This window comes from Chlorocebus sabaeus, chromosome 23 (genome assembly GCF_047675955.1).
Source record: "Chlorocebus sabaeus isolate Y175 chromosome 23, mChlSab1.0.hap1, whole genome shotgun sequence".
NCBI classification, from domain to species: Eukaryota; Metazoa; Chordata; class Mammalia; order Primates; family Cercopithecidae; genus Chlorocebus; species Chlorocebus sabaeus.
The window spans coordinates 6,746,918-6,764,236 of NC_132926.1; the positions used below are offsets into that span (position 1 = coordinate 6,746,918).

The 17,319-nt window shown below is 51.5% G+C and overlaps 1 protein-coding gene across 3 annotated transcripts in view; it reads right to left on the minus strand.

Annotated features, from left to right (window-relative positions):
• The window catches only part of HRH2 (histamine receptor H2), a 53,390-nt gene that overhangs the window by 18,837 nt on the left and 17,234 nt on the right, over positions 1-17,319 (minus strand). The window contains exons 2-3 of one of the 3 annotated variants that reach the window (XR_005244428.2): positions 7,898-9,493; positions 902-1,037 (exon numbers count right to left, since the gene is read on the minus strand). Coding sequence is in view for 2 of the 3 variants with exons in the window: in XM_008015353.3 (XP_008013544.1) it covers positions 7,776-7,788; positions 7,898-8,973 (1,089 nt within the window). In the remaining variant the exon portion in view is untranslated. The other 2 variants (XM_008015353.3, XM_008015350.3) reach the window with 2 other exon arrangements.

Sequence of the window (17,319 nt, forward strand, 5' to 3'; positions counted from 1 at the left end):
GACCACAGCCATCTCCATCCATTTATGTACGGTCTGTGGCTGCTTTCACCCTACAAGGGCAGAGCTGCGGTGCTGCAGTGGGGATCAAATGGGCTGCACAGCCTAAAATGTTTGCTACCTGGCCCTTTGCAGGAAAAGCTTTCTGACCCTGCCTTTTGCTGGGCTGTCTCCTGAAGGGTCTGGAAAGTACGCAGCCCCCATATGGCTGGGCAGGCCGTTCTCTGCACAAAGGCATCAGGTGAAGGGGGCAAGGGCCTGCTGTGAGCCCTTCCTCTGCTTGCCAGGCTGTGCACCCTGGGCCGGGTCCGCTGGAGGAAGGGCCTTTTCCTCATTTGTTCACCTTTCTGTGTGTGTGTGTGTGTTTTTTTTTTTTTTTTTTTTTTTTTTTTTTTTTTTTTTGAGATGGAGTCTGGCTCTGTCACCCAGGCTGGAGTGCACTGCAACCCCCGCCTCCCAGGTTCAAGCAATTCTCCTGCTTCAGCCTCCCGAGCAGCTGGGATTACAGGCATGCACCACAACTCCCAGCGAATTTTTGTATTTTTAGTAGAGATGGGGTTTCACCATGTTGGCCAGGCTGGTCTCAAACTCCTGACCTTAGGTGGTCCACCGCTTCAGCCTCCCAAAGCGCCAGTATTACAGGCGTGAGCCACCACGCCCAGCCGCCATGCTCCTTCTTAAGGGTACAAATGTACTAGCAGTGGCCCCGAAGGCATGGTGCCCCTTCCCGCCCCATCTCGGTCCATGGGAAGGTAGCACCTTCAGACCCGCTCAGAGGGAGCCAGGAGGTGTAGATCAGGGCAAAGGCAGGGCAGGGGAGGGGAAGGAGGGGTTCACAGATAGAAGCCAGTCTCCAGATGGCTTCCAGTCACCATCCCCAGACCCACGTAGGAAGGTTCTCTACCTTTCAGTGACTCCTGGGGGGCCACGATTTATTCTCCTTGACTTTTGAGGCTGTAAAGGGCTTCCCACCTCCTCTCTGCTCTCCTTCCCCTGACTTCCTCTCCAGGAGTGGGAGGGGCTCTCACTCCCCAAACTCTCTGAAGAGACAGAAGAGGAAGAGGATTAACTGTGTGCTGGCGCCGGAAGTGCAGGCCCTGAGAAGCTGGGCGGGCAGGGATTGGGGCCCCGGTGGCCCACGGTGCAGCCTCGAGCTCTCCACCCAGGGCCTGCGGAGGCCACTAGCCACCCTAAAGCCCAAACACTTGGGGAAGGAAAAATGGGCCCTTGGAGGGAAGAAAGGGAAGGAAAGAAGAAACAGGGGAAGGAAAAATCACAGCAAAAAGGATGGAAGAAAGAGGCAAAGGAAAAAAAGGTGGAAAATAAAGATAGCACCGTGGCAATGTTATGCTAAGTGAGGGAGCCAGGCACAGAAGAGCACCTGTTCCATGAAATGTCACACAGGCAGGTCCAGAGAGGCCGAAAGCAGACGCGTGGCCACCTCGCGTGAAGGTGCAGGGAGTGGAGCACAGGGAGCGTGGGGGTCAGCTCACAGGTGCAGGGCTTCTTTCGGGGGGTGGTGAAATGTTCTAAAATGGATTGTGATTGTAGATGCGCAACTCCATGCACATACTAGAAACCACTGAACTGTCCACTTCAAACAGGTGACTTCTATAATATGTCAAATGTAGCTTGAAAAAAACTTATAATAAAATGGAAAGAAAGAAAAAGGAAGGCAGGCAGGCAGACAGACAGGAACAAGAAAACGAAATGGATGGTGAAGAATGAAAATTCTCATTTGCTGAAGTACCTGTCACATGCCAGGAATTACGCTAAATGTCTGTGCCGTTTACGCCTTTTCTGACTTTTCCAAGTAAGTCTGATGATTGTCAGCATTTTACAGTAAAGAAGCTGCAGCTCAGACTGGAGAGTGACTTGCCCGAGGTCGTCAAACCAGTAAGTGGTGGGGCCATGACTCATGCCAGGCAGACCCACCCTCCAGCAGCCCAGGAGAGCACCCCCAGCAGCTGTGAGACAGGGCTCCAGCTTCACAAGGCAGCCAGAAGGTTCCCGAGTGGCGGGGCCAGCCAGGGCCCCTGACTGTGGGGTGAGCTGCCCTGGGTGTAATGCAAAGGGCACTCATAGAGGCCGGGCAGGAACACTGAAACCACGTGCTAAAGGGAGCATTTCAGTAAAGCTGAATGTATAAGTGAAAAAGCTGGGGCTCTTGAAGGGGGTGAACACATTCAGGCCCTTGAGGAAACTTATCTTCTGGGCAACAGCTCTTCTTGAGAAGTATGTGTACCAGACACATGGCTGCAGCCTCATCTTCTGAGATTGGATCTGGAGCAAAAGATAAAGTCAGTCTTGCTCCTCAAGCTGTGCCCCTGACTTCTGGCCAAACCAGGACATGCCGTGGCGATGCTGTGGATGCAGCCCAGGTTGTTGGGAACTCCGGATTCCAATCCTGACTCAGAAGCTTGCTGTCTATGCTATTGGCCAGAAGTCGCAGCACCTTCCCGGGTTCATCTGTGCTGGAGCTGGAGAGGGGTTAGGCTGTTCCCACCCCGCGGTTCTGTGATTCAGAGCTGGTGCTGGGTTCTGCCGGGAAACCTGCCCCGATGCCAGTATTTGCAGGGAGGCTTATTGTGCCATCCAAGCTAAAAAGGGGAACCAGGAATCTCTGAGTTCTTATGAGGTTTCTGGAACTTCTCTCTTAGAGATGTGGTTTCCTGATCTCTACAGTGGGGGTGGGTTCACTTCTCATGGTTCTTGGGGGTCTATAACAAGACATTCACTCATTCATTTATTCAACCAGCAATATTCCTGGGCCTGTTCTGTGCCAGGCACAGTGCCACGTGTTAGGGTCCAGTAGTGAACAACACAGATAGGGGCCTGTCCTATGGAGCTTACGGTCTAGGGGGAGCAGACATTAAACCAGTAGGGTAAGTCAAGAGGGGGAAGAAGAGGGCCTGGGCTGAGGGGAGCCTGCGTGGGGTTAGACACCATGTGGGCTGAGGGGAGCCAGAGGGGCAGGAGAGGAGGTCGTGGCAGGGCAGGGCTTTGGAGATGGGAATAAGAATTTGCTGTTTTACTCTAAGCAATAGGAGAAGTGGAGGATAATCCAGCTTATGCCTGAAAACCTCACAGAGGGAAGGAAAGCAAATTCAGGGAGCCAGTCAGGGGCCAGTTGGGATGCTGAGCTGATGGGGGGATGGAAGAAGAGCTGGAAGGAGTGGGGAGGCACCAGCTGTGACTCCAGCCCTCCAGGCATCAGGAGTAGTGAAGCCACAGGCACAGGCCCAGGGAGTGTGTAGGCATGAGGAAGGGCCACGCCCGGAGACCGTGATAGCCCAGGTGCTAATGAATATTATCTCCCGCCTTGGGAGATTACCATGAACAAGTGAATGGGTGGGGAAAGGGCTCAAAGAGACCTAGGCAGGGGTCCAGAAACACAGGGTTCTCCTCCCAGCCTCTCCTGAGTTTGCTTCACACCTCAGACAGGTCACTTGCCTCCCGGGGCCTCGTTTTCCCCATGTGGTATGTGTAGGGCTAGCACTGAGGTGACAGTCAAAACCAGGGCCAAGTTCAAATCCAGAGAGCATTTCACTCTAGAGTCTAGGCTTTGGGATCAGAGAGACTCGGGCTCAAATTCTAGCTCTGCCACTCACTAAGGCTGGCGGCCCAGGCCAGCTCCTCTGTTTCTGGGAGTCCCCTGCGGGTGGGGGCCACACTGTGAGAATGCCTGCTGCAGAGTCACATTCCTATGAGTAGAGGGCCTCAGACTTACGCACTGCTCTACCGCAAACAGTGCTGGCAGGTGGCAAGTCCTTGGTAAATGCTTCTCACTGGGCTCTGGGTGGTTTATTCTGGCTGGGGCAGAGGGTGGTGGATGGGGCTGGGGAGGTGGCAGGAAAGGCAGCAAGACGGTGGGCAGGGACCAAATCAGGGTGGGCCAGAGGGTTGGGACTTGTGGGAGGCTGAATAATGGCCCCCAAATGTGTCCACATCCTAATCCCTTGAGAGTGTTACCTTACGCGGCAAAACGGACTTTGCAGATTCGATGACGTTACGAAATTTGAGCTGGGGCTCTAGAGTAGTATGGGTTACCCAGGCGGGCCTCAGTGCAATTGCAAGTGTCTTTCTAACAAGGAGGTAGAGGGAGAGAGCTGGCTACAGTAGAGCAGAAGGCGATGTGACCTTGGAAGCAAAAGGCTGGAGTGATATGAGGGGGGCCCTAAGCCAAGGCATGCAGGCTAACTACAAGTGGGGAAAGGTAAGGAAAGGGAGGCTCACTGGAAGCCTTCAGAAGGAACCAGCCCTGCTAACACCTTGATCTCAGACATCTGGCCTTCTGAACTGCAACAGAATAACGTGTGTTATGTTTGGCCACTAGGCTGGTGGGGATTTGTTATGGCAGCCACAGGAAATGGACACAGGGCTACCTATGTGCAGGCAGCCGTGGGAGGCAGAGGAGGGTCCTGAGCAGGGCACTACACTGAGATTCATGATTTAGGGAGCTCACTGTGAGTGACGGAGCAGACAGGGAGAGGCTGGGAGCAGGAGAATCTGAGAGGAGACAGGGGAGAGGTGATGAGGGGTGATGAGGGGCAGATGGTGTCTGCCCACAAGGCAGACAGCAGGTTCTCGAATGGTGGGACCAGCCGGGGCCCCTGACTGTGGGGTGAGCTGCCCTGGGTGTGCTGCGAAGAGCACTCATAGAGGCCGGGCAGGAACGTGGTGGGGGGGCTGCTAGTTGGCCACAGGGAAGGGAGGACCAGCCAGCTTGGCCACTCTATCTTCTGGAGTCACCCCTTGGCCGATGGTGCCCCCACCCCACCCAGGGCAGGCTGGCTCAGTTCCCTTTGGAATTCTTGGCTCAGGCACACAGCCCAATCTTGGCAGTGATAAGGGCTCTGGGTCAGTGCGGGTTTGACCCCAGACGGAGAGTTGGAAGGACATGCTATCAGCCAGCAGGAAAACTGGGAGCCGAGCTTATCGAGGGACACACGAGGCCCTGATCGCCCTGGCAGTCTTGGTGGGAATATCAACCTCTGGCTGTTCTTGGCTACCTCCGCCCTCCATGCCCTCAACCACGGTGTGGGGCCCTCTGACTGGCTCCCCAACCCTTCTCTGCCAAAGCCCTCTGCGCCTGCACCACTGGCGGACAGACCACAGCTGTGCTCTCCAGGAGCATGGGCCCTGGACTCGGCTCTGGCCCTGCCTCCATGGCTGCATGCATGACCCTGGCAGGCACCACCTCTCTGCTGGCCTTTGTTTCTTCACAGCCCCTCGCCCAGGGTGCCCGCAAGGATCGGAACAGGAGATGGACACTCATACCCTGCAGCATGCCGGGCACCCAGAAGACAGTCTATGGCAGGCGCTGCTATTTCTGTTGTTGCTCAGATCGCAATTTTGGGTTGTGTCCCTTGGGGCAGTTTACTTGACTTCTGTGAGCCTCAGTTTTCCCATCTGTAAAGTGGAGATTAAGCAAGTCCCTGCTTCACAGGGTTGTGTGGAGGATGAAGTGCGGCCTTGAGTCTCAAGGGTCCAGTCCTGCCTTGGATGAAAGGGTCTTCTCATTCACATGTAAAAGCTCAGAGGTCTACTCTCCGGGGTGGGCTCCTGGGCTCATATGCCAGCCCCATCCAGGCTTCAATCCTTGGCATGTGTGGCTCTGAATCTGACCATTCAGCTTCTTAACTAGACCATGAGCAATTGCAGGTGGCCGAGGGTGGGAGATGCTCTATCTCACTTCGTGCCCTTAGCACTTGGTGCAGGGGTGGGAGTAGGATGCCCCCGAGGAACAATTAATGCCTAGAGACAATGTCAGACATCGAAGACGGGCCAGTAGCGGGTGCTCAATGAATATTAGCTATTGTTGTTAAGTGCTTATTGAATGAAGAAGTTCCCTTAAGGACCCAGCTGAAAAGGCGGCTTATTAACCCAGAGCTCAAACAGGTAACGGCAAATACAAAGTGATATACAAGACTAAACCCAGGAGTGGCAACCACCTTCTAGCTGAACCACATCCGTGTATTGTTTTCTTTTTTAAGCTTTGTGAACTGAGTAGGCTTTGCACTCCAGCTGCCTCCTGAATAAGAGATTGCGCAAGGATTATGGTAGGTGGGCGTTTTGCCCATCAGGACTGGAAGCGGAAGTTTCCAGGTGTGCACTTGGAGGGTGGATTTGAGGGACCGGGTCCAGGGCCTGAGGCCACAGTTCAATGCAGGAGCAACAGGCTTGCTTCAGATGGACAGTGGTGAGGGAGCAGAGGGCCCCAGATCCAAGTCTATGGAGGGACACTCCACCCCTGGGAATGGGGGTGGCAGCTACAAGGACCAGAGGGAATATGCAGGGGTCTCACTAGGCAGTTTTGCCCCCACAACTCCAGAACCTGGAACCCTTGTTGGTGGGTCTGCAGCATCCACACAAGCTTTTCTTGAGTCTGATGCTCAGTGCTCCAGCGTGGACTTATGTCCTGTTGGGAGACGGCAGAGCATATCTGTGTCCCTTCGCTCACATGAGCTTCAGGCAACTCTGGAGGGCAAGTAGGAAGCCCGGTGAGGGTAGATCAACTCTCTATGAGATGAGCAAACCGAGGCCTGAGATGGGGAGGAACTGGCTCAGGATACAAGGTGAGTGCCGGCAGAGCTGAGACCAGGGCTGTGCCACTGATTTTCCATAACGTCATCACCATAAACCCCCAAAAATCTCATTTCTACATCCCCAGTATTCATCATAATTCCTGACATGTGGTGGGAATTGGATGAATGTTTGCAAATGAATGAATGAACAAATGAACAAACAGATGAATGAAAGGGTCAGTTCCACAGACCAGCATCCTGGAAGGCAAAGCCATGGTCTGTGGGAAGAGAAAGGAAAGCAACATTTATTGAGCAACTTCTATGTGCCAGGTATCCTCTGAGCATTCTTTCATTTGCTCCTCTCAGCAGCGAAAGCCCAGACCAGTAAGCTGCCTCTCCCCACAGGGAGCTTCCTCGGCGCCACTCAGGTCTTTGGTGTGGTTTCCCTTAAGATCCTGCGTTGGCTTTGTCACCAGCGAATTTATCCAAATCTCATTCTGATTCTGCGCATCTTTTCTGCCTGGTGCCCTCAGGAGGGGGAATCCTGTTGTCCTCACTTGCATCTCCCGCACTCTGAACATCCGAGAGTCTGCAAGCTTTTAAGATCTATGGCCGCCTTGATTTCTTCTCTTTCCTCTCTCATGAGTCAGTGCCACAACCCCCTCGTCTACAGTCTCATCCTCTGGTCCACATCTTAGGGGTACCCAGAGCCCTCTTTCCAAAGCATAGATCTGCTGAAGTTACCCTTACCCTTGCTTCTAACTCTTGCACCTTTCCTAAAATCTACAGTATCATGCCCAAACTCAGCCACCTTCAAGGCCCCACCTTTCTGACTCCACTGGCCTCTTTCCCCACCGACTTACACACCCCCACCGTAAGAGCTGACGCATAGTAGGTGCTCAATAAATGCTGAACTGAGCTGAGTTTCTCATTTAACCCCACAACAGCCCCATCAAGTGGCAGCATTGGTGACATGGTTATTTGAGTGCTATCCTGGAGGGGTTGGTTGAACACTTACGACTCCTTAGTGGCAGTCAGGCTTCAAACATAAGACTCCTAATTGTAAGGACAATGTAGCTAGGAAAAAGGGCTCGCGAGTTCCAAAGTCAGGTGGCCACTCTTCAGGCCCCAGCTGTGCGGTCCTTGCCAAGTCCTCTGAGAATTTTAATATGCTCCTTTTAAAATGGAGCGAATACGTTCTCCCTTTGGGGGCCGTTGGGAGGATTAAGCAAGAGGGTGTTTACAAAGTGCTCATGAAGAGTGCCTAGAACAGAAACCAGCACCATCTAAACAGCAGCTCCTTAAATCATTCCCATCAGTAGCATCCTCCCCCCGGTGCCCCCATCCTGTGCACCAACGGCTAGGGCTATTACCTGTCTGTGGCTCCCTGGGGGGCTGTGACTTCTGTCCCACTCCACACCTGGAGCTTCAGGGGTTTCTCTTCCTGTTGCCTGGGTTCTCGGCTTTGGGTCCTGGACAGCTGAGAGGCGTTGGACCTCACAGAAGTTTTGTGGGAGTTGCGGTTGGCAAGCCTGCAGCAGAAGAGCTGTTGGTACCCGGTGCGGAAGTCTCTGTTCAGCGCAGCATACAGGATGGGGTTCAGGGCTGAGTTGGCATAGCCCAGCCACAGAACGATGGCTTCTAACACCTCATTGATGGCATCATCCCCTCTCAGCCCACGGTACACAAACGCGGTGAAGTAGGGAAACCAGCAGATGATGAAGGCCCCCATGACGGCGGCCAGTGTCACTGTGGCTTTGTGCTCCCTGATGGTGGCTGCCTTCCAGGAGCTAATGTGATTGATCCTCTTGGCCTGGTCCCGGGCGACCTTGAAGATGCGGTAGTAGGTGATACACATGATCAGTAGTGGTAGGTAGAAGGTGACCAGCCCATCCACCAGCCCGTACACTTCATTGACCTGGACTTTGCACTTAGAGGTGGTATGATTGCCCTTGCTGGTCTCGTTCCTGCTGTTCCACCCCAGGTGGATAGACAGGAAGGACAGGGTAATGGAGATGACCCAAATTAAGACCAGAGAGATGGCGACCCGAACTGGGGTGACCAGCACAGGGTACCGCAGTGGGTCCATGACAGCGCAGTACCGGTCGAGGCTGATCATGAAGAGGTTGAGAATGGAGGCTGTGCAAAGCATCACATCCAGGCTGGTGTAGATATTGCAGAAGACCTTGCCAAAGCTCCACTTGCAGGACAGCTGGTAGATGGCAGAGAAGGGCAGCACCAGGAGGCCGAGGAGCAGGTCAGTGACAGCCAAGGACACGATGAAGCAATTGGTCAGGTTGCGGAGCCGGCGGTTCAAGCCCACAGCCAGACAGACGACCACATTGCCAGCAATGGTGATGAGGATGAGGACCGCAAGGACCACAGTGATGGTGATCTTGCAGGCGGTAGAGTCCAGGCAAAAGGAAGAGGCTGTGCCATTGGGTGCCATGCTGGGACCCTATGGCTCGGTCCCCTGACCAGGGCCCCTGGCTGCTGCTTCTCCGCTCCCAATGTGACAACTACGCCACCCACTGGATTCCAGGCTCCCAACAGAGCCAAAATGTGTCCAATTTTTTTTTTTTTTTTGGCCAGGGGGTGGGGAAGGCTTCAATGGCTGACTCTGGGCTGCTTTTCTAGAAATAAATTAAGCAACACCTTCTAAGGTGTTGAGAATGAATATGAATGAAGAATAGAGAAAAGCAAAGCCTTGAAGCCAGGTTCATGTATCAAACTCCAGTCCTCAGATGATCCCCTGAAGAGCTAGCTTCCTCCCGGGACTGGGGTAGGTCTCCGCTCCCCAGGTTTTGCATAGAATCCGAGGCACTGTCTGGCGGTGGCTTTGGTGTCATGCAGGATGGGTCATGTGGAGACACAGCTGTATCCCTCTCCATAGCTGGTACCTGCTCCCATCTGCGTGATGGAGTCAAGTATTGAGGATCTCCCTCTCTGCAGTCAGTGGAGGGCAGGAGCTAAAAAGGCAAAGGTTGGATGTTAACGCACCTTGAAACCAGATAGAAAGCATGACCCGATTTAAGATGTATCCTTCTACTAGATCTCAACCTCTTGGCAAGACCCCAGGAGATATGGGGCCAGTCTGGATACCTCTCTTTGGGAGGGACTCGGGCAATCAGGATACATAATGGGGAGGCAGAGGGAGGCAGGATGCAAGGGGTTGGATACTGAGACTTGTGAGAAGAGTTGGAAAAGCTGGAAGTGCTTGTACTGAGAAAAGAAGGATCTAGACACAGACTTTCAGCTCCACTAGAAGAAGGCCTGCATCTGTTTGCTCCTGGTGCCTGGCCCCACAGACAGACATTAAGCGTCTGATGAATAAAGGATAAAATGAATGAATGAATAAACAAATGTAACGAATCTACTCCTCTGAAGTGCTGAGAACAGTATCTGGTGCTGTTGTTTGGCAAAATGTCTTCATACTCTAAGGTGGTGGCCGACAAACTTTTTCAGAAAAGGGTCAGGTAATAAACACGTTCTGCCTAGCAGCCTGTGACGGCTCGGCTCTGCCTTTGCAGTGAGAATGCAGCTATGCAGATGACGTGCAGACAGAAGAGCGTGGCTGCACTCCAACAAAACTTCAGTAATGAACACTGAAATTTAAATTTCATATCATTTTCACGTGTCACAAAAATCTCTTTTTGATCTTTTTCCCAAATTTAAAAATGTAAAAACCATTCTTAGCCACGGGCTGTACCAAGCCAGGCAGAGGGCCAGATTTAGTCTGCAGTTCGTCACCTGTCATCCACGCCACCCCTGCTCTGAACACATCTCTAAATCTTACTGGTCTTACTTAGCAGAACACGTGATCCCACATCCAGGTCAGCAGGGACAGAACTCACTCAATCCTTCTAATGGTTGCATAACAGTCTGTGGGGAGGCTCACCATGAATAGGTTTATCCTATCATCCCCATATCACCCTCTCACGGGCATTTGGGTAGTTTCTCCTTCCTCCTTTCCTCCCTTTGCACTATTGAAGTAGTGCAAACACTACTTCAATAAAGTAACTGCATGTGCAATGCCTCTTGGTTAAATAAGAGCCCCTGGTCACCAGATAATCTCCAAGGCGCCCTCCCAGTGGTGGCTGTATATGATTCCAACTGGCGAGAAACAAGCAGAGGCCCTGCTCCACGCCCCGGTCCTTCCCTACCAGCTTCTCCTGGTTTTTCAGAGAGCAGGCAATCTCCTGAGCTCTGAGAGTGTGCAGAAATCGAGTTGACGGCGGAACCTCCTCTCAGAAGCAAGCTAATCTCCATAAAACATAAATTAAGCCTCTCCCAGGCTCTTGCCTGGAGCGGTTTGCAACCTGAATACGAGAAGCATCATTTAATCATGACGATTGTGTTCGTGCAGGGATCAGGGTTCCCGATCACCTTCTGCCACCCTCCCTGGCTCAGCCACCAGTCCTGGCAGCTGAACCTCCGGGTATTATTTTTAGCAGATCTTTTCATTATATAAATAGCGCAAACAGCATGGGTCTCACCGCCACACTTAATTAACTTTGGAGGGGGTAGCAATCAGGGTATTTTTTTTGAGAATCCCTATTTCTCATCAAAATTTTTTCTGACTTACCACAACAGCCGGGTATAGGTATTTTGGCATCAGGCTGACATTTGAGTTATGTTTGGATGAGGGGTCTTCAAATCTGAGTGAACCAGCCTCTCCTATAATTAGAAAATCCTTTCCTTCTCTCCCCTCCCGCCCCTCTTTCTCTTCCTCAGTCCTTTTCAACACACATTTCTTTGAAAACCCAGAATGTGTCAGATGCTACTCCAGGTGCTGGGAGGACAATGGTGACCAAAACAGCTGTGAGTCCTTTCTCCATGGAGTTTTCAAAGAAGAACCACTTCTGCTGTGTTTCTATCTAAAGCCCAGCTCCCGTAAATTCTGGTCACCTTTTTCGAGGGCAGGTGATTTTGTACGGCGCTCTGTCTCCCTCCCATCCTCTCCTGTCCCATGTGGGCAGAAGGATTGCCTTAGAGCGCCACGTCATCCCCTTATGGAGCAACCTTCAATGGCTTTTCTTTGCCTGTGAGGAAGAATCATGTCATCCTTGTCACCATCATTGTCATCATCATAGCTAACAAAAAATAGTCTCTCAAACTGTCCTTTCAAACTTCTCAAGTGATGACAGGCTTATTCCAGTAAGCCAAGTACCCCTGAGGTGTACAGAAAGGGCCAAAAATCAGGGCCACCACACACCTGCGCCCCTGCACCAGGAAGTGACTGCTGCTGACCATTTGGTATGTGGGGGCCTCCTGCATTTCTCATGCCTCTGCATGCACATGGACACACCCCGGGCACTGTCCATACACAGCATACATGCTACTGAGCAACTGCTTCTCCTTCATAATTTCCAATATATAATGGATGGCCCTCTAGGTCGCTTAGATCTAAGCCATCCTTCGGGGAGCCCAGCCCATGGCAGTGCAACTGCTGTCATGAGGATATGTGCACAAGGATGTCCACTGGCAGATGTGCAATGGCAAGAACGGAAAACAATCTGAGCTGCCATCTGCAGGGGGAAGAAGTTTCAATGAATCACGGCACAACTGTCCTGCAGGATTGTCCTGGGCAAAGCGACACCACACATGGTAAATAAAATATTACTGAATCCTCACAACCCCACGAGTGAGGAAAATCATTGTCTCTGTTTAACGGTTGAGGAGACTGAGGCTCAAAGAGGCCAGGTGATGTCATGCCCCTAGAGAGTGGCAGAGCCTGGATTCGAATTCAGCTCAAACTCCTTTGGCCTGTATTTAATGCCCGTTCTTCGATCAGACTTCAACCTGTCTTTCCAACAGGGTCTCACCCAGCACTCCAGCATCTGCCTGTTAATTTCACAGACTCTCAGGCAACCGAGCATGTCCCCAGATGCAGCATGCCTTCTCCCTCCTGTCTCTGCATTTGCGTCCCCTATGTCTGGTGCTTCACTCTTCCTTGTATTTACTTCAACCACTCTCCTTTCAAGGCCCAGCTCGGGTACCTGTCTCCTTGAGTCCTCCTAGATGCCTAAAAGCAGGAGTAACCTCTCTGCACTTTGTACTGAGTTAGATTGTACAGCACCTGCTGCCTTGTAGCGTTGATCTGGCTCTGCGGTATTTAATTCTGGAAAGTGCCAGGCCCATTCTGATTCTGTGCCTTTGCACATGCTGTTTTCACTGCCTGGAAGGCCTTTCCTTACCTAGAGAGCTCTTACCCTTTTGTCAAGCCCTGGCCTCCTCTGTCACCTCCTCCAGGAAGTCTTCCAGAGGTAACTTCTCCTTCCTCTCTCACTTCTACCTCCCTTGTACTCACCTCAGGCAGAGGCTTGTGCTTTCTGAGGTGGACAGAAAGGGGGTGTTTTTTTTATCCCATTGGGCAGAGTGTTGAGTTTTCAAGGCCCTGGGAGCACTCTCTTCTTAGTGGGTCCTTGGTGATTCACCATGAGAATATGTCTTCCCAGGAATTGAGTTGTGGTGAGACACAAAATGCCATTCTTCTCTTCTATCCTTCCACCTGGTGGTGAAGAGGACCAGGGCTTGGAGGGCGAAGCTCTCCACAGAAAGAGGTGGAACTTGGCAGACAGCCCCAGGTCTGCCTGATACCACAGCCTCCCTCTCACTGCCCCCAACCCATGAAACCCCAGAAGAAATGCCGCTGGGGTGCACTCGGTTTGAAAACCAGAGGGGTGAGGCCATCTAGAAAAGCAACCAAGCTGGGGACTGGGATGTGCTCCCCTCCAAATTTACCAAATCAAGTCCAATACTTTCTTTTCCCTTTTCAGCGGGAAATGAAACCCCTTTTGTGGTTTAAGTACTTGAACTCCAGACACAGCCCTGTGGGAGCCTGGCAATTGCACCCAAGCAGCCAGCAATTTGGGGGAATCAGTTAAGGCCTGATTGGCCTTCTCACTCAGCCTGAAAGGTAAATCTGATTTTCCAGGCAATAATGTACAACAGGAAAAGAAAATGGCATCCATGCAGCGACCCCTGTGCCAGATGCCCCTGCTGGGCGGGCATCACGGCAACCCTGTGAAGCAGGTGGTTTGATCCTTACTCTACAGAATGGACACCGTGAGGAGTGAAGGGGAGCCCCTGGGCTGAGAGCAAGGACTTGGACATTGGACAGATCTGGGTTCCAATTCCAGCGCTGTTGCTGAAATAGCTTTGTGACCTTGGGCACGTGACTTCCAACTCTCTGAGCCTCAGTTTTCTCATTTGTAAAATGGTGATGCTACTACCTGCTCCTTCACTTGATGGCTGTGAAATGAAGACAGTAAAGGGATGGAAAACCCTTAGTGCCCGGTACGTGGTAGGTTCTTACCAATAATGTTTTTGGCATTGGCTAAAGCTGCATGGCCAGCAAACAGCATTCATGAGCATGACACATACTAAGCGGCTTCCAGGTGAAGACGCTGTGCTGAGGACTGGGCTACAGCAGTGAGCACAGCAGACACATCTGGAGCGCCCAGCACAGGGGTGGGAGGAGACACAATCTGGGACCTACGGTGGAGCTGCTTACTGATGGCAGCTGTGCTAAGGGTTATCTAAAGGGAAACAGCACCGCCAGAATGTATCACGGTGTCGGTATGGAAGGCTTCCCCAAGGAAGCGACATTCGAGTTGAGATCAGTACAGATGGCAACGAGGTAGCTGAGTGAACATGGGACAAGCAGATTCCAGAGAGAACAGCCGCTGTGAACGTTTGGAGGAGAAAGATGGTGGGTTGTATCCCAAGAGCCCTGAGACGCCTCCAGCAGGTGGAGGGGAAGTTCGAGCAGAGGGTGATGTGATTGGAAGGTGAGAAAAGGGGCACACGGTCCCTGGCCTCCTGCTGTGTATCAGGATTCGGCGGTGTGGCAGCTGGGGGTGGGCCGGAGCAGGTGGCTGCCCGGCACCGCCCAGTTCCTCATTCTCATGAGCTATTCATTCTCAGAACTTTCCCCCTGTAATCGACCACTTCAAATGTTCCAGGTGCCTGTTGAGGGTATTGGAAAGTGGCTCCAGCATCAGTCCCCAAGGAACCGCCCAAAATGGGCTGGGAGGGGTAATTTTGGGGTTGCAAGGAAGACAAGCCTCTCCAAGCCTAGAGTGGATGCCCCTATACGAGCTGCTGACCAACCTGGCTTCAGTCCAGACGGTCAGAGCTGAAATGATCCCTGGCCTTCCCAGGGAGCCCTTTCTTCCCACTTAACATGGCAGGACAGCTTCATTTAAGAAATGCTGGTCAATATATCGAAAAGATATCTGAGCTCATGTTTTTTGCAGCACTATTCACAGTAGCTAAGATATGGAATCAACCTACACGTCCATCAGTGAATGACTGCATAAAGAAAAGGCAACAGGGTGCAGTGATTCACACCTGTAGTCCCAGCATTTTGGGAGGCTGAGGTGGGAGGATTGGCCAGGAATTTGAGACCAGCCTGGGTAACATAGGGAGACCCTGCATCTACAAAAAGTTTAAAAATTAGCTGGGCATGGTGGTGCACGCCTGTAGTGCAGGCTACTCGGGAGGCCCAGGTGGGAAGATGACTTGAGCCCAGGGGTTCAAGGCTGCAGTGAGCCGAGATCATGCCACTGCACTCCAGCCTGGGCAACTGAGTGAGAACCTGAAAACAAAACCAAAAAAAAAAACAAAGAAAGAAAGAAAAGAAAAGACGGAAAAAAGAAACAGAAGCAGTGGTATACAGACACACACACACACACAAAATGGAATGCCATTCAGCTATAAAAAAGAATGAAATCCTGTCTTTTGCAATATTTGACTTTCTGTGTCTGCCTTGTTTTAGTTAAAATAATATCCTCCAGTGCAACTGGAGTCAAATATTGCATGTTCTCACTCAGAAGATGGTAAAAAATGTGTACACACGGACTTAGCACATAGAATGCTAGACAATGGAGCCTCTGAATGGTGAGGAGGTGGGTGATAAGAAATTACTTAATAAGTACAATATACATTACTTGGGTGATGGAGATGATAAGTTTTGACTTGACCAGTATGCAATCTACGTATGTTATGTAATTGCACTTGTACTCCATAAATTTATATGAATAAAAAAAAAACCTGGAAAAAAAGTGTTGATGATCCATCATGTGCTAGGAGTTCGGGCTCCTTCTTGCCTTTGCCCAAGAGCCCAAGGCAAGCCCTGGGGCAGGGGCTGGGGATACATGTGAACAGGTGTGGTGGTCCCAATCCTCTAGAAGTTCAGATACAGCAAGAAATGGCTCATAAGAGCTGTGGGTGGAGGCCACACAGGTGTGGGAACTGGGACACTGGAGCTTTGGCTCTGAGGGCAGTAGCAGGCAACAGCTCCGTGTGTGCGCAAGTGCGGGCGCGGATGTGTGTGGGCCAGAGTGTGTACTCCAGCACACACACATGCATTTGTGGAAGGAAGCATTTTCTTGGGTCTGGAAAACCTATTAATGTTAAAATCACTCAGACTACTGACCTGGCAGTTGCACTTCTAGGAATCTGTCCTGTGATTCCCCAAAGCACTGCTTGTGTTGGCAAAGTCTGGAAAGTGTAAACGTACACATGACAGAACGCGGTGAAGCTGTACAAAAGACTTAGCTGGGCTGATGGGAGGGCCTCCAAAAGTGTGCCGATGCTGAGCGTGATATGCACAAGGGGCACACATGTGTGCATACCCACGCATCTACACGTTAACATCGGTCAAGGACCGGCTCAGGCGGGCAGCAGTGAAAGGGTAGGGATGGCTGCCTCCAGGGAGGAAATGGGAAAGAATGGGAGAAAGGCTTCTTTTCCACCATATGTCTCTTGGGACCTTTTCAATCTTTTCACCTTGTATATGTATCACCTACTCAAAACCTAATAGACATATAGTTTGACTGGTGGAGAATGGAAGGAGAAGGGTATGCTGAGCAGAGGGAACAACACGCAAAGGAATGGAAGCTGGAGGACTAGCTCATGCTTAGGAGTGGGACAGGGCCATACGGTTGAGATGGGCTCCAGCCTAGGATTGGGCGAGGGCTGATGCTTGGTCCACTCAGTCCAGACGCCCCTTTGTAAAAAGTCCTCTACTTCCAAGCTCATAGCCCTCAGGGCTCATCCTCTCCTCTCAATCATTGCACAGGTTTTGCAGTCCAACTGTCCTGGTCTTTGAGCATGCCGCGGCTTTCTAATTCCCCTCTTGTTGTTAGGGTAAAAATAGCAACGCCTGCTATGCCCTGTGTGATTGGCCCCCACCAACCTCTCCAGCTAGTTCTCAAGAGGAAAGTGTAGCTGGGGATGGAGTGCTTGGGAGTTTGGACTTAGTTCTGAAGGTCATCAGGAGTCACTGAAGGTTCAATCCTCAGCCCTAAGATCACCCAGGGAACTGGCAGCAGATATGGGACCCCATATCTCTAGATCTCAGCCAGTTCACAACCCATGAAAATACTACTACGAATTGGCATATAAGGAATGTTTACTTCATGACAGGCCTGGCATTATCTCATTTAATCTTCACCACAACAATGTGAGGAAAGAGATTTTTCTTTTTCCCATTTACAAACACAGACACTGAGGCTCAGCAAAATTAAGGAAACTGTCCAAAGTTTCAAAAACAGTAAGTGGCAAAATCAGGATTTGAACCCAGGTCTGTCAGCCTCCACAGTCCCTCTTCTCGGCCTCCGCATATCCGGCTTTGTAGGCAGAGAAAGGGCTTGGGCTTTTAAAAGAGATGGTGTGATTACAATTGTATCAACAGCACAAGACACTTCCTCCCTTGTAACATCCACACGTCTTTCATCTTTGTGGTTGCAGGTGTTTAACTGCTTCCTGGCAGGACATTTGGTCAGAG